General features: G+C 56.7%; 1 protein-coding gene across 2 annotated transcripts in view; it reads right to left on the minus strand.

Moving 5' to 3' along the window:
* The window catches only part of TRPV4 (transient receptor potential cation channel subfamily V member 4), a 41,751-nt gene extending 14,834 nt beyond the window's left edge, over positions 1–26,917 (minus strand). The window contains exons 1-7 of one of the 2 annotated variants that reach the window (XM_038373900.2): positions 26,735–26,917; positions 10,396–10,815; positions 4,514–4,686; positions 3,780–3,932; positions 3,436–3,576; positions 2,127–2,425; positions 18–197 (exon numbers count right to left, since the gene is read on the minus strand). In XM_038373900.2, coding sequence (XP_038229828.1) covers positions 18–197; positions 2,127–2,425; positions 3,436–3,576; positions 3,780–3,932; positions 4,514–4,686; positions 10,396–10,775 — 1,326 coding nt within the window. In that variant the 5' untranslated portion in view covers positions 10,776–10,815; positions 26,735–26,917. The remainder of the gene's footprint in view (positions 1–17; positions 198–2,126; positions 2,426–3,435; positions 3,577–3,779; positions 3,933–4,513; positions 4,687–10,395; positions 10,816–26,734) is intronic. The other variant, XM_038373899.2, reaches the window with a different exon arrangement.
* Positions 26,918–27,222: the final 305 nt, after the last annotated feature.

A 27,222-nucleotide genomic window follows, 5' to 3' on the forward strand; every position in this document is an offset into this window, starting at 1 on the left:
GCCATCTCAGCGCTCACCTCGATCTTACTGTTGTACACCAGGATCTCCAGGACAGACACCTCCTCCCCACAGGTGTCCAGTGAGGAGAGGTCATAGAGCGAGGAGTAGACGGGCCCATAAGCCCAGTCCTTGAACTTTCGTGAAAGGTGGCGGGCGTCCTCATCCGTGATCTCCCTGCGGATGATGTGCTGGAACATCTGGAGGATGGGGGAGGATGGTGACCCACAGCACGATGTATATAGAAAGTTACACTGGTCAGAGCCCCTCACTCTCCCTGCGGCCCTGAGCAGCCGGGCACCAGGACACGCTGCTCAGAGCCCCCCGCTCTCCCTGCAGTCCTGAGCAGCTGGACACCAGGACATGCTGCTCAGAGCCCCCTGCTCTCTGCTCAGAGCCCCCCACTCTCCCTGCAGCCCTGAGCAGCCAGGAACCGGACACGCTGCTCAGAGCCCCCCGCTCTCTCTGTTGCACTGAGCAGCCGGGTGCAGGGGGTTCCACTTGCTCTAAGTCCAGGCCAATGTTTTCAGCAGCGGCTGCTGATTCTGGGCACCCAACTCTGGGCCAGGTTTTCAGAGGGGCCGAGCCTCTTACTGTCTGACACGCCAGCCCAGAGTGTCCCACACTGAGCACCGATATCTGTGGCAGCCAGCCAGAATCAGGGGCCACCATGGAAAGATTTGGCTTTAACATTCCCATAGCAATTACTGTGTGATGGAAGCTCTTCCCCCTCTTCCTCTCCACCCCACACCTGTTTTACCGGCACAGATAGCACCTCATTTCCTCAAGGCCCTGGGGTAACTTTTCTGCTTGACCATGATGGGCTGGGACCCCTATGATGCTGCCCCAGAGTGGTCGGCGTGGTGGTGCTGGGGAGTGTTGTGAGACCCCACGAGGCCTGCTCCCTGGGTGGAAAGGTGCATCAGTGACCGGCACAGCTATACCACTGTTTCCATAGCAGTAACGTCATACAGTGCCTGTTAATTCACAATCCCCGTGTCTTTAACTGGAGACACACACCAGCACCCCGCCACGGTCCCAGCTGCATGGTGCTGGGGGAGGGGGACGAGAAGGTCAGTGGCACGGTCGAGACACCTGAGATTCATTAACCGAGCCTGTTAATGGGCTGCTACATTTATGACCAAGATCAGGGACCCCTTCACCACAGAGCCGTTTGTCTTGCAAGGTTCCAGTGCAGCTTCTTAAACACCCACACCCCCGCGGGAGAACTGCGACCAGCCGCTAGGGGGAGGCAGTCACTAAATCACAAACCAGCCAGGCCCAAAGTCCCTCCCGAGCCCTCATAGCAGGGCACCCTGGGGCAATCAGGGGAACCAGCTCCTGCTGCGGGTGGGGGGGGGTGAGCACCCGTGGGTCTTGCACATGCCTGTCCCAACATGTGGTGTGTCATCCGGTGCGTCGAGCACCCCAACAACCATGCGGGTGAAACCAGACAATCCCTGCGCACTCAGATGAACTCCTGCAGGACAATGCTAACAGAGCAAAATCCCACAGCATCCAGGGCAAACCTCACCCCATAGCTGCCCTGCCAGCCCTCCTCCTCAAAGAACACCTGCCTCCATTTGAAGTGGTTTCTTGCAATATGCGTTAACCCCTTATGCGTAACAATCTGTCCCACCCGGTATTTAGTGGGACCCTCTGGGTCCCTCTTCCAGCCCGGAAGAAGAGCTCAGAGCGGCTCAAAAGCTTGTCCCTTTCACCAACAGAAGCTGGTCCAATAAAAGATATTACCTGACCCACCTTTTCTTGCTCATATGCTGAGCCTACAGGGACTTGGGGTCAGTCCCAGCCTTCCAGCCCCATGAGCCGAGCGCTCGACTGATGGGCTGAGTCATTATCGATGCACAAGGATACGCACTCACTGAGCGAAACTCGTGAACACAGACTGCCCCCCAATACGGAGACTGTGCAGTTACCCCAGAAAGGAGCCCTGCCTAGGAGCCGTATGCTGATCAGCATCTCCTGCCCTTCTGGGGGGTGCCACTGCCATCCGAGGGAGCTGCAGGGGCAGTGGGGGAAGAGGGGCCCTCGCCCATGGGCTGGCAGAGCTGGTTTTGCCCTTTCCCTGCGGCAGCAGCTGGAGGGGGACAGGTATGACACGCCCTTACCCCAATCTTGCCGATCTTGGCTGCCATCATGAGGGGCGAGAGGCCGTCGTTGTTGAGCAGGGCCTCCAGGTTGGTGTTGGGGAAGAGCTTGGCGCACTTGATCAGCAGCAGGTCGTACATCTTGGTGACAAACCTGGTGTTCTCCCGGGTGTTGTCGGCGATGGCCACCAAGGCGTGCAGCACCGTGTTGCCCCGCGAGTCCTGGCGCCGCAAGTCTGCCTTCTTGTGCGCGTTCTCCGTGAGGTAGTGGACGATGTGCGGCTGGTTGGTGCAGGCAGCGAGGGAGAGGGGCAGCTCGCCTGGCATGGGAGAGAGCACAACAGACATCAGGCTTTCTTGGCCCCACCACCCTCAGAACCGGGCTCTGGGCACCAGGCAGCCAGCTAGGGGGAGCCAGGCCAGAGGCGAGGCAGCCACTCTGCTCCCCCAGGCAGCGAGGGAACAGTGGTGAAGTAACCAGGAGCATGAGTGTGTAATGGGATTGCACACGTGTGTGTTGGCAGGCACACCGCGACTGCATGAGACTGTGCGTGTGACCCAATAGGACGATCCCACACAGACCGGTGTGGACCAGCGCAAGGGTTGTATCTCCACCCAGGAGTGCCAGCGCTCACCATGGCAACCATCCAACAAACTGGGGGAGTCGCTCACCCCCCGTGCGGGGCACCCTGGGGAGAGTCACATCATCCCCAGAGCCTGGCCAGTCCCACATGGCGCCTGGAGCAGTCACGCCCACGGGCCTCCTGTTCTCACCCCCTTGCACTTGGAGGCGTCGACGGGTGCAGTGGGGCAGGGGCACGGTATGGTCATGGTATGGCCAGGCGCAGCGTGCTGCCGCTCCAGTGGCTGGGCCGAGAGGGCCCCCTGTGAGTTGCCTTTGGGGTCCCCGCTTCCCACTGGGGCTGCCAGGGACATCCAGCCTCCCCCTCCCTGCACAGCCAGCTGGCCTCAGCCCTGTACCAGGGGCTCCGCTACGGGAGGGCAGCTCATTCTCCAGCGACGTGTCAGTTCTAGGCCCCTGCCAACATGGGGGAGGGATCCATTTTGGGGTGGTCTGTGGGACACAGAGCTGGTGAGACCCCAGAGCCCATCTCCCAGGCCAGCAATCAGTGGGCAGACAGGAACGCTTCTGGCACCCACAGCCGGGAGCCGGGCCAAGGGGCGGGCAGGTCTGGCTCATTACCAAGCCCCCCTTCGGGGCGTCCCCCTCACTGGAGGTGGCTTCTCTACCTGCTCTTCCAGCGGGGCCCCCATCAGCTGAGGACATGGCCTTTCCCGTGCACAGGGCCGGGCAGCGCCCCCCACTCACCGAAGTAGAAGTACCCGCCCTCGTCCTTGGGCTGGAAGAAGCGTCCGCGAGCCTGGGCGTGCACGTCCGCCCCCTTCTCCACCAGCAGCTCCACGTAGTGCTTGCAGCGACGCTCGATGGCGATGTGCAACGCCGTCTGACCTGGAACCACACGCAGGCCCGTCAGTGCCCCAAGCACCCAGCCCCCGCCGAGCCGGCGTCACGCCCCCGATGCACTGCAGGGAGGGTAGGCAGGGGGGTGAACGTGGCTCTGCCCCCGCCGCGGCTGAGCTCCCAGCAGCCCACCCAGCGCTGGCCGTGGCCAGGAATCCCACCCCTGTCCCGGGTCACAGCTCAGCCCCCACCTCGGTAGTAGACGTCTCGGAAGGGCGAGTTGATGAACTCCCGCATGTTGCCCGTCTTCTCCGCGATGGCCAGGAGCAGGGGGATGGTGTCGTTCTTGCCCCCACTCAGATTCAGCAGCGCTTTGGGCAGGCAGGTCTTCCCCGTCGAGGGCTCTGCAGGGGAGCGGAGGGGCTGTGAGAGAGGGAGCGGGGGGGGCAGGAACAGCCTGAAGCTCGGAGCAGGCACGTGCCCACCTCCAGGGGCTCCGCCTTCACCTGCTGCTGTCCCAGCCACAAGTCCCCAGGAGTTCATGGCCCAGGAACACCTGCGTTCAGAAGCGTTTCTTGTCCCAGGGAGGGTCGCATGGGGGCCTCAAGCCTGCTTGTCTGGAAGAGAGACTAGCTCCCCAGAAGGGCAGCCAGACCTTCAGGGGAACCCACCAGCCCCGATGCACTTGCACGGGCACAGGCAAAGGCTGCACTGCCAGGCTCAGGGATGCCAAGCTGGGTATGCACAATTGAGGGTGCGTGCCCAATTTACCGTCACTACGCTCCGCCCATGAACATGAAGCGTCCAGCCCAATGGACGGGGGGTCTAGATTCTGCGGTAAGGGCACCGGCCCTGCACAGCACAGCCACTGGCTTCCCCTCTTCTCCCTTGTCCTGAGCTGGTATATTCAGCTCCCCCGTCCCGGCAGGAAGCCCCAGAGCCAGGTCAGCTGCCGGGTGCTGACGCTGCCCGTTTCGCAGCTCACCTCGAAACTCCTCGTCGGTCAGGCGCTTCTTGTGGGTCAGCAGGAAGGGGAGGAGCCCGTCCAGGCCAGCGGTCGAACCCCGGGACACGATGTCAAAGAGGATGGGCCGGTTAAACACCTTGAGGACTGGAGGCGGGTTGGGGGCCGGGGCCTTCGGGCTGTGGGTCTGCTTCCTAGAAAAGGGGCACCAGTTCTACAAACAGGCTCTCGGCGCGCAGCTCCTCCTGCCACCAGCGCCGGCCTGACGCCTACAGGGCCAGGAGCCAGTGCATGAGCTGGACACGGCCACTGACACTTCCTTTACTACAGCCTGCTCCAGGTGCTTGGGTGGGCGACCTAGTCTCCTGGCCCTTGACTTCTCCTCTGCCCCACAGCTTTGTGGTTACCCAGGTGCACAAGAGGCAGTGTGATCCAGCGGACAGCATACTGGACTGGAGTCAAGACAGGGGGACTGAGCTCTACCACTGTCTCTCTTGGACAAGGTGCTTCCCTGCTCTGTGACTCAGTTTCCCCATCTGTAAAATACAGGCAGTAATACTTGGTCACCTGTGTAAAGTATTTCACTTCCTGTGGAAGGAATATAACTCAAGCTCCCCCCGTTACACCACTGATTCTGTCATAGCTGGAGGTTTCTACTAAACTGTTCAGCAGTGTAATAGTTAACAATGCTGACATGTTAGTGGGTGTCATTAGGCTTCAGAATTAACACACACCATTGAGAGGTAAGGGCCGATTCCCACCTCTTCTGGGGGTTGCTTCTGTTTCAGACAGGCAGCCCTGTGCCAGGTCACATTAGAAATTAGGCTAGACATTTACTTTTAAAATATGAAGTTAAATTAAAGCTTAAGTTTTCCAGAACCTGACAGTGGCACTAAAACAGGTCTGATACAGCTACTGCCATGGCCGGGCTCAACCCGCCCCTCATGCCTGGCCCTGCAGGCCTGCTCCTCACTTCACAGGGCCCAGGGTCATCAGCACTTGAATTTCCTAATGCCTCCCAGCTTTGGAGGCCACTTGCCCCTCAGGGGACCCTGCCTGCTCTGAGAGAGGCCAGCAGACACCTGCTTGGCAAGGACTTTGCATCACAGAGGATCCAAAGAACAAGCCTGGGCGCTGGTGCATGCAATTATTTCCCAAGACACATATAATTTAGCATCGCCATACACGCAGCCCCTGTCCAGCTCCAAGCTGCTGCTGTCAGCAAATCCCAAATCCTCCCCTTCCATTCCAGGAGCTGCCCAAGAATCCCAGCCCCGAGAGGGGACTGCAAGTAAAGGGATCGTGTCTGCGAAGGAAGACGTAACTCTAGCTGGCTTCACACACCGAACTAGCTGTCTTGACATCCCACACAGGGAGTGGGTCCCAGGAGGTTAGAGAGACCAGGTGGGTGAGGTGATATCTTGCATTGGACCCAACCCCTGGGGAGGAGAGCTTGTTGGTCCAATACAAGATAGCTCCTCACCCACCTTGTTGCTATTTGAAATCCCCTGGCAAACAAGCGCTGGGTGAATGTGACCCCGAACGCTACCTTAACCCACTCCTGCTTAGAGGCTGCAGCCAACCGAGTTGAGCAAAGCAGCTGTCACAGCAGCCTCTTGCCCCTGACCCCGGAGGGCACCAGAGAGACACAGTCCCAGGGTGGAGAAGTCACAGCTCACGCTGGGGAGGCAGCCCAGTAGCCAGGTGGTTGGTGCTCCATGTGGCTACACAGGAGACAGGGCTTGGTTCCAGGACCAGGTTTTTTGCCCCCTGTGAGAGTTACAGTGGCAGCAGGCCGATGGCTAGGGAGGGGAGGGGTGATGGATTAGGTCCTTTCCCAGAGCAAGGAAGTGTAATAAGACTGCAGCGCCCTCCTCTGGTTACACTAGGACAAGCACCAATGGGCTTCGGGATGCAGATCTGCCCCAGCACAGTGAGCTTGCAGGAACACGTAGCCTCTTCCGAGTGCCTGCTGCCCAAGGGGCTTTGCAAACCTTAATGCCTTTAGCCGGGCAGACAGGTGAGCATCATTTCACAGAGGGGGAAACAGGCTCAGAGATGGGGTGGGGGTGACATGGGCCAGCTCCCTTGCTGAAGGCTGGGGCATGGCTAAATGCCACTCTCCAGAGGATACCCGCCCTCAGGCCAGTTCAGTGGACACAAGCCGGGCTGGTTTGGGCACCTCTCTTGTCTCAGCTAATTACATCTAAACAAACTGGTTTCAGCTAAGCACCAGGCCTAGCCGGAGGGGAAAGCACAGCCTGAACTAGGCGTTCCCCCTCGAATCAGCCACTTACAGAACAAGGCGTCATTAAAGGAATTTCTACCTCGCTCGGCGAGGAGCAAACCGGGACCTTTGTGCAATGGAATGAGCTTGCCCACGCTGCGGGGTCTGCATGGCTGGATGGGCCCAGCCAGTGCTGCCGGCACAAGAACCCAAACAAACAGCGAACCTCACCCGGGCCCTGGCCCCGGACTGGCTGGGGTCTAGCCTCAGAAACAGGAGCAGCAGTTGCTTGCACTTCCTGGTAGGTTACAAGCAAACAATTCAGCTATTTGGGAGGGACCATTCGGGTGGCATACAGGGCCAGAAATAAGAGTAACAGGGAGATATGTGGGAAGGGAAAGTGTGGCTAAATGCCAGGAAAACCTCCCTAGCAGGGAGATCACCAGATTGTTTCTATCAATGAAAACCTTGGCATGGCGCTTTATGAACAAATCCGCCACGCTCCCAGCCCCAAAGAGCTTCCCATAGGGCCGCGCCCCAGGAACAAGGGGAAGCATCTTCCTCTGCAAGGCTGCTCCAAGCCCTGGGGACGAATCCTAGCCTGGCGGAAGGGGGCCCAGCATCCAGGTTGCAAAACTCAGACCATCTTCAGGGACAGTGGGGGAATGGTGTCTGGGTTCATTTGGCAACTAGTCTGGGTGCACAGACCCCACTCAGGTCAGGCCCTACCGGAGAACGTCCACAAGCTTTTGGTCCTGCCCCCATGGAAGTCAGAGGCCAAACTCCAGGGCGGGCAGGGTGGGGCCTTCAGACCTGCCGGTCAGATTTCAGTTGTGGCTAATGTCCCTGCAGAGCAGGTGGGGGGCAGTTAGACCTCGGGGGGGAGAAGGGGAACAGTCAATACAGGCCGGGGGCTCCTCCGCTGGCTAAGTGGCATGGTGCTGCACTGTGCCCGTGGGGACGACATGAACGCACACTCCCCTCCGAGCGCTGGTCTCTGCCGTGGCCCCCCAGCCCTTGGGAATGGAAGTGATCCCAGCAGGTGAGACCCCCAGCACCATCTAAGGCAGGTGACTGTGTCACAGGGTCATCCAGGCGCACACCCTGTTCTAGAGCAACAGCCCCAAATGCTGCTCCACGCACACGTGGCTGCTGCAGGGGCTCAGGACCATGGCTGCTACGGGCGGTCTGGTATCCTGCCCCACCCCACACATAAAGGAACCAGCGCGGGGGAGAAAAGTCACAGGCAATTTGTTCTCAGCATCTGGAAGAGCGGCGTCTGCCTCTGTGCTTCGTACAGCACCGTGCACAATGACAGCTCTCCAGCCACCAACAGTGCCTGCAAAACCTGCTGGAAGCATCTCTTCCCCTCCAATCCCCGCCCTCCCCTGCTTCCCGGATTCACCTGTTCTCTGGCCTGGGCAATGCCCCCCAGATCCTAGCCCCTTTTACCCTAGGATCTGACACACACACCCATGCACAAGCAAGAGTGTTGTCATCCCTTTGCTACAGACCATGTGGGGACAGTGAGACCCAGAGGTGTGGGTTTGGCCCCAGGCCACCAAAGGGTGGCATTCTGACAGCCTGAGCATCGGGACACACTGCCTTCCAGAGCAGAGACCAGAACCCTGGGTCCTGCCCCCCAGCCCCTTTGCTCTAAGCAGTCCTGGGTCCCTGAGGTCTCCTGTGTGGCCATCGCCCCGGGAAGGACAGTGGAGTGCAGGACCCCAGGGCAGGAGCTGTGTCGCGTGGTGTCTGAACAACCCCAGGGAGCAGCTCTTGCTGGGAGCCCCGGGGAGCGGAGCGGGAGTCTCTCCAGCCCATGGCTTGGCCAGCCCCACAGCACGGGGAGTTTCTCCAGGACAGACCAGTGCATTGTGCCCTGCTGCCTGTTTTGGGGCGGGCCGGGCCTCCATGTCCCCCAGGATCATTTCCTGGCCCAGCCTGGCAGAGAGGAGGCGGGGAGCCCCCTGAAAAGCCCATTCATGCCGGAGCCCATCTTGCCACTCCCAGCAAGGAAAGCCAGGCTGCACAAGGCAGAGGTGAGATGGCCCAGCACAGAGCCCTCTTTCAGGGGAGCGCGCGAGAGGGGAATTGGCAGGAAGCAGTCCCGGCGAGTGCCAGTACCTCCCAGGCCAAGCTGTCCGCCCTGCCCTCCAATGAAGCTCACTCAGAGGACAGTTCCACATAGCCCTGCTCCCTGCTCCTGCTGACCACCCCCCATCCCGCTGCTCGCTCGCAGCCCCCAGATCTAGCTCTGTGTGACTTCCGCCGGCCTGCGCCAGGGTTCAAGGTCCGTTCCAGACCACGGCTCCAGCACATTTTGGTCTCAGCGCTGGGGTTCCGCCCCCCGGTATCAGGGCTCATCTCATCCTTACTTCAGGGACAAGTCAAGCAGGTGCGTCCTAACACCAGCCTGGAACACCCGGAGCACCTCCCAGCTGGGGAGGGAGCGCCCCGGGCTGGTAGAGGCAGTGCACTGACGGGCACCCAAGGGCATCCCAGCTACTCCTCCTGCCTGGGACACAGGGGAGGGGAAATCCCCCTGCCTCTGATCGTCCCTTGGGCTTCTGGAACTTCCCAGTCCCGCTACAAGAGCTTTACCACCTCCTGAGCGGTCTGCACAACTCACTGCTACCTTCTTCCCCTGGGGAGCCTGTTCGCTCTGCAGCCTGCCCCAGCTATATTTCCCTCCTGTGGCAGAGGTTTGCTCTGCGCCAGGTTGGAGGGGCCTGGCTATTGTCCAGCTCCCAGCAAGGCACCTTTAGGAAGCTGATATCCCTGTAACCCCAATGCCCCTCTTCTTTGTAAGCGACCGTGGAAAACGTTCAACCAGACACAAGCAGGTAGCATTAAGCAAGCACATTCAACACAAGCACTGCAGAGCCTGCTACACACATGCAGCTGCCTAGTGCTATACATACTCATGATCGTTACTAGCTGACACCTGTGAGAAATTACCAGGTTGGCAGAAATGCCCTTGTTGAGCGCTGGGGCTGTGATATTAAAGGTAGCAACCCCACCCTGTCTCTCCATGTCCCTCTCTCTTAGTGTGTTTGCTTCCTGTCATCCTAGCAACTCAGATAAATAGCTTTCACAGCAAACATCTCAAAGAAGGTTCAAATCCACGGCAAATATTTGCAACAAAAATGTGGATTTTTTGTAAAAAGTAGCATTAAAATAAAATAAACATGGCTCGGTAGGGCACCTGAGCACCAAAAATAATAGAAACAGGAGCCCAAAGCTCTCTCCAGCACTTCTTGAACAGCAACAAAACATCAGGAGCAAAAAGGCTCAAAAATTGGATTGGCCCAGAGAGACGCCGGATTGTGAGGCTGGGAAAGGCAAATGCCCCAAGCTAGAGCCTGCTGATATTTTTCAAAGCTTTGAGTAAATGTTGCATTTGGAGATTCTGAAATTTGAAAAATAAATGGAAAAATTTAGGACATTTGCTCAAAAAACTTCTCCCTTTTCCCAGCCACCTCTAGAGCAGGGAAAACCATTTGAAACTGAAACAGCAATTCACAGTTCCGCCCTCCTTCCCTCCTTTTCCCAGCCAGCTCTCCCCGGACCCTGGCTGGCATCTCGTGGCTGGATGCCCTGCAGAGCCCTTAGCACGGAGAGGTGCGAGTGCAAACAGACGTGCTGCCCGTAGGGGACGGGGTGCCGTACTCACTCCCTGATCTTCTTCCGCCGGCGCTTGTTCTCGCTGGGGTGCTGGCGGTAGGTGCCGTAATCGAAAAGCGAGTCCATGGGGGCTTTCTTGGGCCCTGGGACCACAGAGGACTCGTAGAGGGTGGACTCCAGCAGGTCCCTGGGGTTGGGCACACCCTTTTTGAAGGCCCCGTGGAATTTCATACGCAGGTTTTGCTGCTTGCTGTCCCCTGAGCCAGGGGGGAGCTGGGCCACCTCAGTGGGGCAGGGGCTATCCTCGTTCTCAAACAGGTTGGCCAGAGACGAGAGGGGGAAAGCGTCATTCTGAGGGGAGCCCTCTTCGCCTTGGGCCTCGCCGGCCTCCCCGACGAGGAGCCGGGGGGGGTCGTCGGAGTCCGCCATGCCGCCCGCTTTGGAAGGGCCCCGACCCCTCCCTGCGTGCCTGGAAGAGAAGGGGTGGGTGAGAGCATGAGAAGTGACATGGGGGGGAAGGGGGGTTATGCAGGTTGAGAGAGACGCTCGACGCAACAAACCCTCCCAGCCAGAGACGGCATCAGCACCAGGGATGCACAAAGCCAGGCCGGACCCTCCTCCGCCCCTGCTCAGCTCCACCTACTGCGGGGGCAGGAATCCTGGGCCCCCCAGCTGTGGGGCACAGCTTGGCCCGAAGCGCCAGAGCACCCTGAAGAGCAGCAGCCCTGCGTCAGAGGGAAAGGAAGGGGCAAGGCCAGAGTGGGGACTGTCCACGTGCCCGGGCAGAAAGCCAAAGGGTGGATTAGGGACCCCACTACGCTGCAAGGGAAGAGGGGGATTGCCCTGAAGGTAGGAGCACCCCGGAACTAGCCAGCACGGGTAACAATAGGAGCACAAAGATGGCGGCGTGGGCCAGTGGCTCCAGTACAAGCCAGCCACAGAACCCATGGGCTGCCTGCCTACGCTGAAACCCTTGCCACCAGGTCTACTCTGCTATTGTTACCTGTGATAGCTGGAGTAATGCTAACACAGGTACGCTCACCCCCCTTTGCAGGGTAGACACCCCCTTACACAGCCCCAAAGAGGACCGAGATCTCCCAGGGGATGGGGGTGGATCAAATTGATTCAGCCCCTCTTAAAACAGAATAACCCAGCAGACAGGGTGAGCAACACACATCAGATTGCAGGGCCCCTGCTCCCCTCACATCTTTGCCTGCTGGGATCTTGCAACAGCTTCCTGGGTCTCGCTGGCAGGAGGGATTGTTCCTAGCCAGTTCCCAGTTCTCACCCCTTTGCTCCTAGTGAGGGGACTCCCTGAACTGGGGTTCAGTCCCTCCATGCTCAGGGAGATCACAGACTCCCCGCATCTCACTTCTCCCACACATTCAGTAAACGTGCTTCCCCTGCACTCGGAGCCAGGGCCCCTGGGATGCAGGGCCAGACGGGCAGGCAGCTAGCAAACCTGCGCCAGCCGGGTCCCCTTATATCTGCAGATCTGCATGGGATCCAATCGGCTGCCGGCTTCGTGTTTCAAAGAGCTGCTGTAATGAGAGAGGGCGAGCCCCGCCGCAGGCCCTGCCTTGCCCAGATGTGGTTTTGTTGGGCACAGCCCAGCGCAGGGGAGAGAACAGGCTCTTCTTTCTCCAGCCCTATAAATACCAACCAGCCACCCGAACCCCCCCCACCAATAAACACCAAGGGCCTGGCTAAGAGCAACACAAGGCAGTGGATCCAGGGCAGCAGGAGAGAGGCAGAAGCTTCTGCCCTGGCCCAGCAGGCTGGGCTGGCACTCGCAGGACCCCACAGAGCGGGCTCAGCAGACGGCTGGCATGCATGTGAATGCTAAGGGCCCGATTCTAGTCTCATGCTGGTTTCACACTCGGGCTGCTCCGCTGACTTCAATGGCGACATTCCTAGTTTTCCCAGGTGTAGGCAAGGGGAGGACCAGGCTTCTTGGTCCCAATTCACTGTCACCCTGCCCCTCGTGCGTGCAGACAGTTACACCACAGCAGACCAAGGTGAGATGCTGCCCCCTAGTGTTTCACACTTGCACTGCACAGGTGGAAATGGTGACACAACTGAGGGGCAACAGGGAATCTGTTTCAATCAGACCCTGAGATGGAGGCTTGCAATGGGATGGGGGAGGAGATCCAAATGAGGGCTCCATGGCAGGGGAGGGACCTGCGTGTTGATTGCCCTGCAGCTGGAATTCAAATCCATGTCCCTGATTTATTCTGGTGCACAGGAAAGTTTGCAAAAGAAATAACCAGCAGGCAGCAAGTTCTAAGCCACAGCCAGCTACAGGAGCCAAGGTGTTGGTGTCTGTGCTGTTGTTGACGGGCCCCGGCAGCTCTGGGAGGACAGAAAAAGCAGCCTGGTAACATGTCATTTTCTACTTGGTTGCAGCTTTGTATAACAAGCCCTAATGTGGGGCTTTGCTCTCCAAGCCTGGGACTGGAACGTCTGCTGGATAACATGCTTCTAATTATGTAGCATGTCATTACTAGAGAGCCAGCAGATTTCAATGGCACAGCAATCCTGGTGCCGTGTCATCGGAAATTCAGCGTCTCCCCACTCTGGTATCAGGAAATATCCCAGCACTGAGCGACGGAGGTACACCGCTGCCTGCCAGGCTGGGGCAGCACACGTGCCCCACGTGGCCAGGGGAGGTGGTGCAGGGATGGGGAAGAAGGAAACAGCAAGGAGAACAGAGCCAGAGAGTCACCAGCCTGGAGCACCATTTGTCCTGCCTTACACAGCTTCATCCACTCGCTCAGAGTCTCCTCTTTACTTTGAAGGCCTTGCCCAGCTCCGTACCCACCCCCATCTCCTCCTGCTCCTCTCTCTGGGTCAGCCACCCCCTCTCCTCCTTCCACACCACCCAGTTCATCTCCTGCTCAAGGGAGGTCCTGACTCCAAGGAGCGACCCAGCCTCGGCATTGCCTTTGTGGGGCATGTCCATATTGTGCAGCTTCCCCTCCGTGCAGTTAGTCTGTCGCTACACTGGGATCTTGGGCTTTGCAGGCCCCCGGCCAGGCGTGAAGTGCTGAGCAGGCCTTGTGGAGCTGGAGAAACCTGGCTTGTAGAGAGGGGCTTTTCATTCCTATGGGAGCACTTTACAAAGGGGGGGGGGCGTCATTATCCCCTTTATACAGATGGGAAACTGAGGCCCAGAGAAGAGATGTGACCGGTCCAAGGTCACCTAGGGAGCCAAGATTAGAACCCAGGTGTCCTGGCTCCCAGTCCAGTGTCCAGCCTCTGTTCCCTGCATCCCACCCTCTCACCCAGAGACACCATGGGCAGAACCACTCTGAATTCCCAAAGCAGGGGCAAATGAGCCAAGCCCAAAGTGTTGGGGAAGTCCCAAGTAGTTCGCTGCCCCACTCTTCCCCTTCCTGTGCTACCTCTACTCTTCCTATGCTGGATGGGTGCGCGAGAGGTGTGCCAAACCCCACGGGAAAGGCTCAGGGTCCCCCAGCTGGCCGAGGAACATGGGGTCTCCAGCCCACCTCTGCAGAGCTGATCCCGAGCAGACTCAAAGCCCCAACCTCCGGAGGGTCTCTCAGCCCTTCTGAGCGCTAGCTGGAGCCACGAAGGCATTTGGCGCTTTACACAGCTGGATGAACAATGCGTCCTCACACCGCAGCACCCCCGGAGCCTGGTCGCAACTGTTCCAATGGGGAACCAATGCCAAAGGTCACCCCTCCCCACAGCTGGGGGACAGAGTCAGAAATAGAGGCCAGAGCTCCCAGGCCCCTGAGCTGGCCTCTGAATGACTGTCTCTGGCTGCCCTATGTCTCCCTCCCTGCTCACTTGTGTCTTTGTCCCATCTTCAGATTTGGTTTCCTTCCGCTGACATTTCCCCAGGTTTATCACCGTGGTGACTCAGCCCTCCCAGCGATGGCACCAGGATCTTTACACCAGATTCTCCTCCAAGGCACATTTACACTAGCCTCCTTCGGGAGGTTTCCCGCTGGCGCAGCTCCTGTGGTGGTACCAAGCAGTAGGGGACACTAAAGCAGCCAGGGCACAGGTGGTCACCTGTGATTTAACCTGCAGGTCAGCTAGACCTGCTCTGAGCAGGGTCAAATATCACAGACACAGACATACCAGTGTGTCCGCCCTCGTCCACACCACTGTGATGATGGGAGAGTCCAGTCTAGACACTGCCTACGAGGACAGATCTCCAGCTTCCACTGAAGAAGCAGAAGGAGAATACATAGCTCTTATCTAGTGCTTCTCATCCATAGATCTTAAAGAGCTTTACAAAGGCGGTCACTATCACTATCGGCCCACTTTGCAGGGGCTACAATAGCAGAGTAGATTGAGAAACTAAGGCCCAGAGAAGGACAGCAATTTACCCCAGCAGGCCAGTGGTAGAACGGGGACTAGAACCCAACTTTCCGAAGCCCCAGTCTACTGCGCTAGCCACTAGACCACACTGCTTCCCCCATACAAGAATATAAGACAGAGGCTGATGCACAATGCCTCCCTCCTGGCTGGAAAGGCAGCAGTCAGCACAGACTCTCTAAAGCCCCAGGAGATAAAGGGTAAAGTTAGCTTCGGTCATCAGCCTAGTCCCTCCCTGGCTCCCTTTGGTGCAAGGGCACCACGCAAACTTCCTGCCTTACAAATTCCACACACATACGTCTGCTAACACAGCTCAGTCACAGCACTGACCCTTTGGTGAACGCGGGGCCCTCTGTAGCCTGAGCGGTATTCAGGCTATTGACAATGGGGCAGATTTTCAAAGGAACCAGTGTGTGTTAGGCACCCAACTCTCCCTGATATTTACTGGAGGTGCCTAACTTCCATGGGCGCCTTTGAAAATCCCAACCAAAGCATCTCTGGTGTCATACAAAAAGTACAAGATAAAACAAAACCCCGATGGGCAAAGCCCAAACAGCCGTCACCTCTTCAGACAAACCTCCAGCCCAGGGCAAAGCCAGTAACCATGGGCCCTGCCAGCCACCAGTCAAAGGGACCTATTCTCCAGCCCAGCGACAACCATGGGCAACAGATGCAAAAAAGCAGCCCTAGGGGTCTAGGCAGAGCTGCCCCGCCCTGGCCAAGTGTAAACACCAGGCAGAGACATAGGGCAGAAAGCAGTAGCCCAAGTGCTCAGGGTCTAGAGGTCATGTCGGGCTTTCACTATGAATACCTACAGACACAGGCTCCCGCAGTGCTCAGCCGGCAGCAGTCTGGAAATTGCCAGCACTCCAAGGGTTAATTTAAACACACAGTAAAATTCCATGGCAGATTTTACAGCTGCATGTTCCAGGCAGCCTAATCTTCTGAGCATCCCTCCACCCACCTGCGGGGGTGGCACCCTGGCTGCTGCCTGGATCCTACCCGTTCCCCAGGCAGAGGGAGGATTCCATTCCCCAGGCTGTCCGAGTCAGCATCAGCCCCAGGCCACTAGCTCCCTGCCCCACTCCTTAAAGGAGCCCACGGCCAGGGGCTCCCTCCCTGGCAAGGCATTTGTGCTGTTGTTCTCAGTGTCTTTCATCCAACCAGGTTGTTCAAAGGGGATCTAAGAACTGTGGGGAAGGGATCCAGAGAAGTTCTCCGGAGGGGAGGGATGGCCCTGGGAAGCTGTTTGTCTTTATGGCCCACTCCTGCTGCCGGGGAACCAATGGGAGTTTCCCCGTGGATATACTTGGGAAAAGGCTCAAGCCCTCGGTGAACTGGGCAGGGTCTCTTCAGGCTGCCACATGCGGGCCATGTTCCCAGCTCTCTCCCAGCAAGCGTGCCCACCACATTCACCTCCTCCTCCCCAGGGCTCCTAGAAGAGCCTTTCACACCTTTATGTAGGATGGTTGTAATTTAAAGCACTGGTATCTTGATGGCTTAGTGTTAACTGGAAACAAGCCCTCCCCACCATCCCAGGGCAGGATGGCATTTGGGGGGATGGCCTGACTGGAAGAGGCGAGGCAGATCCCTGGCTCCAGACACCCAGCCATGACCCCTTAGTTTTATGAACCATGGCACCGGATATTTGCAAGCCAACGGCTCTTCAGTCTGTCAGGAGCTTGTGAAAGTCTCATGTGCTCCCATGAACGGCTGCTTCCCCTCTGCTCACCCCTGTTTGCATGCAGCTAGAGGGATGCCACCCAACCCAACATCCCTGGGATCTTCCCAGTACTGTCAGGGCAATCCCAGACCCCACGAGCCACATCAGTGGGACCCCAGCTACTAACAGAGCCTAAGTGACACTTTGCAGCATGTCCCCCTAAGCGATTTCATCATAACATGGCTGACACCATGTCCTGATGCCAGACATAGCGATGCCAAGCTTCTCCATGACACCCCAACACAGCAAGACACACATGGTTCGTTGATGTGTCTCCTGCGGCTCTTTGCAGCCTGTGATAAAACACTGGGTGATTTAATTATTAACCAACCTAAGCTATTAGCCAATCAGGATGCTTTTAAAAATTAACCAATTAAGTTATTAACTTAATTACTGTGAGAATATATAGATATAAACTAAATATTTGCCCCGTCATGCTGCGTAACTATGAATCTACAGTACTAGAGTAATGAATTCCCATGAGTATGGCTCTTTTGGGTAATGCTGATCCCTTACTTGGCCCCTGAACCTCTGAGCTCAGAGTATCGCTGTCCTGGCACAATGTCATGCAATGTGAACCTGCAGCCGAACCTGCGACCTGAGTGACTCAGTGGCTGCAGGTCTCAGCCCTTCCGAAACGCCCTGGGGCGCAGGAAGGAGATAGTGATCTGGGTGCTGCATACCAGGGCCAGCAACCTCAGTGCTCACAGCTCAGTGTGAGATTTCCGCTGCACTGGCCCCACATGGCCTTTCTCCATTTCCTCTTTCTTCTCACACACAATAGTAGGAGGGTCAGGAATGCCCAGACAGCCTTTGCTTTACAGTCCTTTGTTATCTAAACAGGCCATTTGTATCTTTCCCCCCATCATGCGTCCCATTAATATACGGGTATCACAGCTGCACACCCCCCCACCAGGGGAGAATAGATCACATAGTTATGTACACCCCGGGGTCGGGTACACAGAGGCCTCTCCAGCACTGAAAGTCAGGAAACTTTCCACGAGGAAGCTGCTGCGATGGGAGAAGCAGGTGCAACGGGACAAGCTGGTGCAACAGGAAAAACCGGGGCAGCGGGATGCCACAGGTGCTAGGTCCTTCCATGGAAATGACCTTGCCAGAAGCAGCAGAGCAGAGGCAGATACAAGACTGAAGATTCCTCTGTGGCGGCGCCGTGCCTAGCCAGAGTCGCACAGAAATGGCAGGGTGGCGTGATTCAAAACAAACCATCCACATCCGGCATGTCCCATCCTTGCACCAATGTCGGCTTCCAGTGAGTGACGTCCCCTGGCCCGCTAGCCAGCAGTGCTGGCTGTGTGTGCCAGGCGCGGGGCATTCTGCTGGGCAATACTCAGGGCAGTGCTATGACCAGTGAGAAGCACTTGGAGGGCCAAACTCTTAATAAACACCATTGTGAAGAAAACCAAGGGAGCGGGTGGGGTAATAGGACAGGGGCTCCACACAGAGGGCCTGGCTTGGGCTCAGTTGGGAGTGCTGTTGTAGGAGGATGAGTGCTGCTGGCTTTGGAGTGAAATGCAGTGGAAGTGTGACAGCTGAAGGATCAGGAGAAGGCAGGGGGACTGGAAGCAGGGAGAGGAGCATGCAGCCAAGCTGGGGTGCGTGAGGCAGGCAGAAGGCACCATGCTGGTAGAAGGGCAGGAGTTCATTACAAACCATCAGGAATTTAGAGCTGGGTTAAAGTCACTCCAAGGGCCCAGCTCCTAACGGACACAGGCTGACAGCAAGCAAGCAAAGCTACTCTGCCAAAGAGAGAGCGAAGCCTGGCAGCCAAAAATCTGCCAGGGGAGTCTCACCTGGAGACCCATCTCCCTGCCCAAGACCAAGCAGAACATGGAACGTTGATTCCACGCAGTCAACTGCACTGGGCGCACTGACCGCAGCCACTCTACCCCATCAGAATTGGCAGGAAGCTCAAGTCAATTTGGCCTGGACTGGCACGAGCATCTCAAACCAGTAATAGCTCAGGCAGACGGAGCTGGGCAGCGTTTCTGTTCAGTACGTGGACAAGAAAGCTTTTATTGTAGATTTTATTGACTGAAGTGAGTGAGGTCTAGAAAGCCTTGGGCAGGAGGCACCTTATAAATATTTATTACGATGACATCGGTTTCTCTCTCTTCTAAACATGAACCTCCTGACTTGGGAGGGGCCGATCCCACAGAGCCAAGACCCGAGCGGGCCAGAGAGCTACTGATTCCGTAATGCCACCCCAACCACACGTTCCATACCGCCTTGAGGGAGCCAAGGCAGGCTGGAAACAGATCAGGAGTGCCCCTCTGTGCCAGGCGTGTTGAGGAGACTGCCAGGCACAGTTTGTTGAGTCTGATGTGGTCCCGCGTTGCTATAAATGTGCGGCTCGCCCCACCCAAGCTGATGACAGAGCGGCAGGAGGACAGAAACGAGAGCAGAAAGACAGGCAGCTCCAATCTGGTCGTTTATGTCTCTGGCCCTTTTCTTGGCTTCCTTGTGTAGTAACATGGGAGGAGATTCAGTGACAAATAGGGTATTTAAAGGAACTAGGTGGATCTGCAGATTGTGACTATACGTTTGCTTTGGTCATTCACAGCCCCCTTGCCAGCAATAGATCCCTTGGCTTTCCCCTGTCCCACAAACTCAGGTATGTTCCCCTGGACTTGACGTTCTGGGTCATATAAGGAGGGGGGCCAGAGCTGAGTGCGAGATCTTGGAACTGCAGCTGCACGTCTCTGCGCTGGCAGTGCTGGAGCAATGGTGGGGATTACAGGCTCCCTGCCCAATTCTGTTGTCACTTAACCTCCTGCAAGCCTGCTGCAGTCAGCATGAGCCCAGGAATTGAGTCCAGCTGCAGGGAGAGTCCAGCAGATCAGACCCAGGTTTTTACTGCTCAGCCCTGGTGTCACACTCCTCATCTGAGGCTCGCTAAGCGCGGCAACGGTGGATGTCATTCCAGCACCACCACTTGACTAGGGTGACCAGATAGCAAGTGTGAAAAATTGGGACAGGGTGTGGGGAGTAATAGGCACCTATATAAGAAAAAGCCCCAAATATTGGGATTGTCCCTATCAAATCAGGACATCTGGTCACCCTACACTCGACAGATGGACACTCAGGGCACATCTACACTGCAACAACACACCCGTGGCTGGTCCATGTCAGCTGACTCAGGCTTGCAGGGCTCATGCTACAGGGCTCGAAAGTTACAGTGTGCATGTTTGAGCTTGGGCTGGAGCCTGGGTTCTGGGACCTCAGAGGGTGAGGGTCCCAGAGCCTAGGCGCCAGCCAGCTGGGATGTCTACACTGCAGATATCCCCGTGAGCCTGAATCAGTGGACATGGGCTGGCCTCCAGTGAACACATACTCTCAGGGCCCAGAGGGATGAAGTGATTGGCCCAAGGTCATACAGTGAGTTAGAACCAGAGCCAAGAAGAGAAGCCAGTTCTGGAAAATCGCAGTCCTTTGCTTTAACCATTAGGCCATGCTTCCCCTTGCTATTTATTACTTTGTAGCTCCCACGTGGTGCTTCAGAGGATGCACGCAGTCTCAATTGTCACCAGGCCCTCTGTGATGCCCAGCACACTGGTCAAATCCCAGCTGGGATCATTCCACTCCACCAACCAAAATTCCCCCTCAGACTCATTTGCGTTCAGGAATCTCCAAGAGGACCTCAGCGACTGGAATACCTGGTGGAACAGCACTCGAAATGTGGGCCGGTGTCACTTCAGAAACACGCCCCCTCCATGGGCTGGGAGTTTGTTTTTCGCTTACTCTAATCTAATCCCCAAAAGGAGAAAAACAAAAGGAAAAAAACAGCCTCACTAGTTAGGAATTTGGCTTTTCCCAGCCGAGCCCATTGTCATGTTGATTCTTGAAGGGTTCTGTGCCTCTCTGTTTGCTGCCAGGAAAACTAGGCTCTGACTCACTGTGTGGGGCAAACAAGCACAGCTGTGTTTAGGCTAGGCACAGTCACTGGGACTCAGGAGATCAGAGACAGGTGGGGCAGGCCCACAAGTCGGGGCAGGGGGGTGTTTAAAAAAAGTTCCACCAGCCCTAGTCTCAGTACAAACGTTTTAGGAAAAACACTGGCCTTGATTTCAGCAGCAACTGTTTTTTATTTGAATGTCAATATCCGCTCCCCCCGAGTTTGCACCCCAGTAATGCGGCCGATTTCTTGCAGAGGAGAATGAGAATGGGCCAGAACGAAGGCGAAGCCGACAGATCTGTTTTCATGGCTGGAGCGGAGCGAAGTGCAGAAGGTGAGTCATTGCCAGGCATGACGGAAAATGCAGGCAGCTTGGTAAGATCCGGTGGTGTTCTTAGGGACACTGGGAGTAAGTTTGCTTTGGAAACTGTGTACTGATTATAACTGGCCCCATTGAGTGGAGAAGCCCCAACAATCCCAGTGGCAGACGGGTTGCCTGATGAGGTGATGGCCAGGGGATGAATTGGATTTCATTGAGCTTTTAGTTTATTTGTCTTTTTTCCAGATTTCCCCACCCTGCAGGTCATCCTGTTTTCTTAACCAAAGCCCACTTTGCACAGTTTTGTCGGCTCCAGGATGGCTCCAGGCCTGGGCCCAGGGCAGGCAAGACCCTGAGTTCTCTGGGCCGGTGCCTCCGTGCTGCCAAAACTCTGCACAGAGCTGCACTGTGCTCCTTGGCCACCTGCCACACCATGGAGAGCGCAGCGTCCAGCCCATGGCCACAGTCCTTTCCAGCTAAAGGCCACTATTCTGCTACCCTCCAGTAACAAGCTCCCGCCAGGCCACCTCAGCCAGTGATCTCATCAGCTCTCACAGCCTAAGCAAAGTCAGGCTTGGCAGTGCTTGGATGGGAGACCTCCCTGGAAAACCCAGGAAGTGTGTTAATGATTCAGTAAGTGGCACATGTCCCTGTGCTACTGTCCTTCACATGAGACATAAGTCCTGACCCTTGTGGCTGGTAAGAATCCCCTGGCCCTTTTATTTCAAGAGCAGGGAGGGGCGTTAAGCCCAGCATCCTGGCAAAAGTCCACTTTGGGCGATGACATGCCAGCTCCCTGAGCTCCCCATGAAGTTTCAACTGTGTACAGGATTCCCCTTCGCTTCCTGGCCGAGCTGTTGTGTAGTGTTGCTGCATAGGTGCTGTGCTCCATCCCAGATGCAACTGCCTTTTCAACAGAGATCCTGTATGTTAGATCCTGTTTGTAGTGGCCTTTGGGCTCTTCTGGGATAAAAGGTACTACTGAAGTGTGAGATGTGGCCACCATCGATATGAAGCACAGACAATATCCCGCCCTTGAGAACGCTCTGCTAGCAGCTAAGAGGGACCAGCTTGTGTTCTGGCACATCCACTCCTGGTGCTTGAAGGGCTGGCCCAGGTCCTGATGCTGTATCAACTCTACGAAGCTTCTAACGCCATAGCATCTGGGTACCACTTTGTGAAGCCATTCAAACCTCCCTTCCACCCCACCATTGCAGAACACCGTTACACATCGCTCCACAGGGCATAACAGGCATTGAGTGTAGGCGGTGTCCAGCCCACACCGGAGGGCTTGGGCTCCTGTATTCACCATCAGTTGTTCTCCATCTTCTCAGAGTCCCCCATGTTCCTTGCTCTGACTTCCTGGTCCCCTTTCCGCTCCTTTGGTTATAGCTCCAGCTCCTTCCCAGCTGCTCTGTGAAGCAAGTTGATGATCTTAGTCCAGTTCCTGGTGAGACACTTGTCCACATCTGTCAAGCACCAGCACAACTTGAGTTAAAGCTGGTAAAATATCTTTGGAATTGCCATGGTGTCAATGTGCGCAGGTATCACACTGGAAAATAGACCACTGCTGTTATTAGGAGACCAAATAGCAGAAATGGTTCTCTTCCATCAGCCTTTGGCCAGGAGACCGCGACCTCTGCCCCCGGACGGGGGCCTCTGCCTTCGGCTGGGAGACCGCGACCTCTCCCTCGGACAGGGCCTCCCTGCAGCAATGCAGGACCCGGCCACCTCTAAAGAAGAATGCCACAATACCCTCTGCACAGGGGCACTTGGGAACCACAGCTGCCCACTCGCTAGGCCGGGCACCTGTCACAGCTGTGCCCTGCAGTCTGATCTGCATTCCAATCCCTTCCCCAGTGCCCTGCAGCGGGGACGTTCTGACCTATATAGCTTGGGTTGTGGACACACCTGAAATCCCCTCTCTGCCCCAGATGTCAGGACAGTTGGGAGTCCGATTTACAGGGAAGGGCTCCCGAGAGTCCCCGAGCTATCAGCTAGAGGCTCTCAACTCTGCAGCTCAGTCCCTGGAGCTTGTTGACCTTTCGGTCACACTCAGAGGCCTGTTTATTTGCACAGGCTTTTGGCAGAGGGGACACTGGGTGGGGTCAGAGGGTCTATTTCCCTTGGGGCAGGGGTGAGCAAACTTTGTGGCCTGACGGAACAGAAATTGTATGGCGGGCCATGAATGCTCACAAAATTGGGGTTGGGGTGCGGGAGGGGGTGCAGGTTCTGGCTGGGGGTGTGGGCTCTGGGGTGGGGCTGAGAAGTTTGGGGTGCAGGAGGGTGCTCCGGGCTGGGATCAAGGGGTTTGGCGAGCGGGAGGGGGATCAGGGCTGGGGCAGGGGGGTTGGGGCGTGGGGAGAGGCTCAGGGCCATAGTTTGCCCACTCCTGCCTTGGGGGCTGGGGTGAGCTGACTGCCCATGGGGCTGCAATTTGCATGGAGCCAGGTGGTGACAGGGTTCCATTCTTGGCTTTAAATTTCCAAAGAGACTGACTGACCCATCATGCTCCAAATCCAAACAGGCCAGCAGATATCCAGCCATCTCCTCGCCGCCTGCAGGTTTGCCCCTGAGATTAAGCCGGAAAGGTGGTGAGTGAGCCACCTTGGGGGAGCTGCAAGCCACACACCAGGCAGGCTCCAATTTTGGATCCAGAGTTACAATTTGTGGTAGGCACCCCAGGCTGGATGGGCCCCACCCGCTGCATGAGAAGCACTGGGGCAGAATGACACTGACCTGCCATTGATGCCACATGACACAGCAGGAAGGGAGAGCCGTGCATGCTAATCACCGTCATTTCCCCAGGCACACACAGATTAGTACAGTCCCAAAGTTTCATTTGGAGAAAAAAAGGAACCCCTGCAGTCTGCCTTGTGAATTAGCAGCATCTGGGTCACTCCCGTCCTTGGCATTCAAACCACTGCTTCTCTGATGAGCCAACAGACGTGTTTCCTCTTTGGAAACACTTGACGCAAAAGATTTAAACTTTCACTTTCTATGTATCCTCTCAAGAGAAGGAGGGACAATCTCACTGCAGACTTCAAAGCACCGAGAGCGGACACAAGGGGAGAGTCACTAATAATTATCAATGCCAATCACAAGAAATCACAAACAATTTCAGGCTCTGGACTCTGGGTCTGACCTGTTGTACCCGGCAGGGGCTGTGTTGCTGTGTTTTGTACAGTGCTAGACACACTCTCGGCTCTTAATAAATAGAGAATTATAATGCCAGTCGGCAGGACAGCTGGGCATGCAATGGCTGTAGGCTTTCCTTTGGGCTCTGGAGAACTCTGCTTCATGCATTTACAGTTCATAGCCATCAACTTGCAAACCAGCTCTCCTGGAAAATAAAAATAAAGGCTTCTGGCTGGCTCAGGGGCTTGAGGCATTGGCTTTGGTACCTCTGGACACTGGTTTGAATTCGACTTCAGTAGAGACCGAATGTTACCTCCTAAAGCGATTGCTTGTTGGCCTCTACAAAATTAGTTTTTGGTCTCAGGCTAGCTCCTTTCAGAACTACCCCCATCACAAAATCCACCCTCCCATTCGGCACCCCCATCTGCAGCCTCAGCAGAGAGGCCAAGGTCTAGATACTGAGCTCCCCTCTCTTCAGGGCCTGGCTATGTGACTTTCTGCTCAAACCACAGCCCGCACTGCACCTGTCCCATGAGGACATAATGCCCTTCATTCTCCATGGCTGTTGGCTGCCAATCAGAAAGAGGTCTGACCCCACAACAGCATCACCTGCCTCGGGCTGGAAGTCGCTCCGATAAGGCCTAGGGTGGACAAGCAAATGGGATCCCTTCAGATTTATGGGCATTCTCTACGAATGCCAAGAATTGGTTCAACAATGAATTCCTGTAGAGAACTAAGGAAACAGCTGATCAAATTGCTCCCAAACGAGCACGCTCCCTAATCTACCCTGGAGATTCACCGTCGCCTGCCATAGGACATGCCAGCAGAGTGACACGAACGTTCTGGAAACCAGCCCAGCTGACTTTGTTATCATACAGACAATCTGGTGAGTCTGAACAGTTGCTGAGATATTAAAGTGAAAAGCAGGGTGGGTGGGTGGTTAGATAGACAGACAGACTCCCATTAGAGTTGAAGAAGGACCCATTGATACCAGCATGCTGGGTGTATCCGAAACACCCAGATGAGGTGGACAGACAGATTAGACATAGATCCCTCTAGGTTTGCAATAAGGCCTCAGAGAGAGATTGCTGGAACTGGCTGGTGAATTTCTGGATTCTCAGCTATAAGGAAAGGGAAAGCGATGGTGCATGAAGTGGCGCCAGGCGGGTCAAGAGGAGCTCCCTCCGTCACCAGTCAGAGAGCTGCAGATTTAGCCTGTCATGCATTTGTGGGTTTCAATGCACTTGCAGCCACTCCTCACCACATCCCAAATCCTGTCACAACATGCCTGACTGCACCAGAAAGCTATTCCCCTCCGTTAATCCACCTTCTGGCACGGTGATGGTGCCTGAATGACCACTGCGGCGTCCGCAGAGTCGGCTCCTCTGTTCCCTGCCACCACAAAGATGCCAGATAAAAAGCTTTTCCGACAGTCCCTCTGTGCTGAGCCCCAGTGACACAGAAGAGCATTCAAGAGGGGTTCTGGAGCCCAGTAACCGTGACATCGCCTTTAGCACATGGAGCATTTGCTCCCATCAGCCCAATGACTGAATTGCAGGGAAACTCACTGCACTAGGCTATTTCACCAACAGTTTGCAACAGAGATTTCAGCCAGGCAGAAACCAGTGCACTGCTCACCACTGCCTCAGGTAGTGGGGTGAAACACACCTCCCCAGCTGTGCCACACGCATGGTATGGCCTCATGGATGCAACAACCTTCCAGCAGGACTTTGCCATTAGTGAATGCTACTGTACTTCATGCCAGGACTGCTGCTCTCTCTGAGCCCTGGGCTGGGTCTCAGCTCCCTCTGTGCGGTTCTCTATAGAGTCTTATAATCATCGCACTATCTGCGCCTGTGCCAATAGTGCATTAAGTGATGGCACGTTTCACAGGAGCAGCCGTGTTAGTCTGTATTCACAAAAAGAAAAGGAGGACTTGTGGCACCTTAGAGATCAACAAATTTATTTGGGCATAAGCTTTCATGAGCTACAGCTCACTGCATCCGATGAAGTGAGCTGTAGCTCACGAAAGCTTATGCTCAAATAAATTTGTTAGTCTCTAAGGTGCCACAAGTCCTCCTTTTCTTTAAGTGATGGCACGTGTTCCCTCTCTCCCCAGGGGAGGAGAAAGGTTTGGAAGGGAGGGTTTGTTTGGGAACTACTTATTTATTGGATACTTCTCTACACAGGCTGCTGCACGTTTGGGAGGGAAGGGCGAGGAAAGGTGCCTTGCGCTTTAAGGAGAAGGTGGCAGGATCCTGGAGCAAAGTTCCAGTCGCACACGTGGACCAAGCCTGCTCCACAGCAACCACCCTGGGCAATAAGAAAAGGATACAGACTAACAGGGCGGCTACTCTGCACCCTGGGCAATGAAACCGACCTCATCGTGTCACTTCGGACACCCCCCCTCAACCCCCTCCCCCGACACGCTCCAGCTCCCTCCCTCTGGAAGTGACCTGGGCGGGCACAGAGCCCCAGGGAGGCCAAAGCCCCAGTGGAGAGGAGAAAAGCTGCCCCCAGCAACACAAAAAGAAAAGGAGGACTTGTGGCACCTTAGAGACTAACAAATTTATTAGCGCATAAGCTTTCGTGAGCTACAGCATTCACTGCATGCATCCGATGAAGTGAGCTGTAGCTCACGAAAGCTTATGCTCAAATAAATTTGTTAGTCTCTAAGGTGCCACAAGTCCTCCTTTTCTTTTTGCGAATACAGACTAACACGGCTGCTGCTCTGAAACCCAGCAACACAGTGTGTGCCCCCGGAGAGAGCGCCCCCGGGCATCCTAGGGAGGGGGGTCCCCAGGAGCTCGGGGCAGCCCGGCGGGGACGCTGCGAAAGCCCGGAGGGGACCGGGCTCGGCGGCCACCCCCCGCAGACGGTTCTGTGTCTCCCGCGTCCCGCCCAGCCCAGCCCCACGCCGCGGGCAGACGGACCCTCCCCGGTACCTTCCGTTCGCTTCCCCGGCGGAGGCGCAGCTAAAGCCGATGGGGCCCGGCCCGGCCCGTCTCCCCCGGAGCGCTGGGGTCTGTAGGGCGCGCCGCGCTGGCTGTGACCTGAGTCCCGCCGCCCCACCCCGCCTGGCCGGAGGGAGGGAGCCCGGGCCGCCCCCCGGCCCAGCGCCAGCCCCTGCGGCGTCTCCAGCCCGAGCGGCTCAGGTTCCCTCCGAGTGCACCGCCCCCTGCCCGGCCCGGCCCGGCCCCGCCCCGACCCTGCCCCGGGGGACCCGCTCCCTGCGCCCCGACCCTGCCCTGCCCCGCCCCGGGGGACCCGCTCCCTGCGCCCCGACCCTGCCCGGCCCGGCCCGGCCCCGACCCTGCCCCGGGGGACCCGCTCCCTGCGCCCCGACCCTGCCCTGCCCCGCCCCGGGGGACCCGCTCCCTGCGCCCCGACCCTGCCCTGCCCTGCCCGGCCCCGGCGACCCGCTCCCTGCGCC

Source organism: Dermochelys coriacea, chromosome 15, assembly GCF_009764565.3.
Source record: "Dermochelys coriacea isolate rDerCor1 chromosome 15, rDerCor1.pri.v4, whole genome shotgun sequence".
Lineage (NCBI taxonomy): Eukaryota > Metazoa > Chordata > Testudines > Dermochelyidae > Dermochelys > Dermochelys coriacea.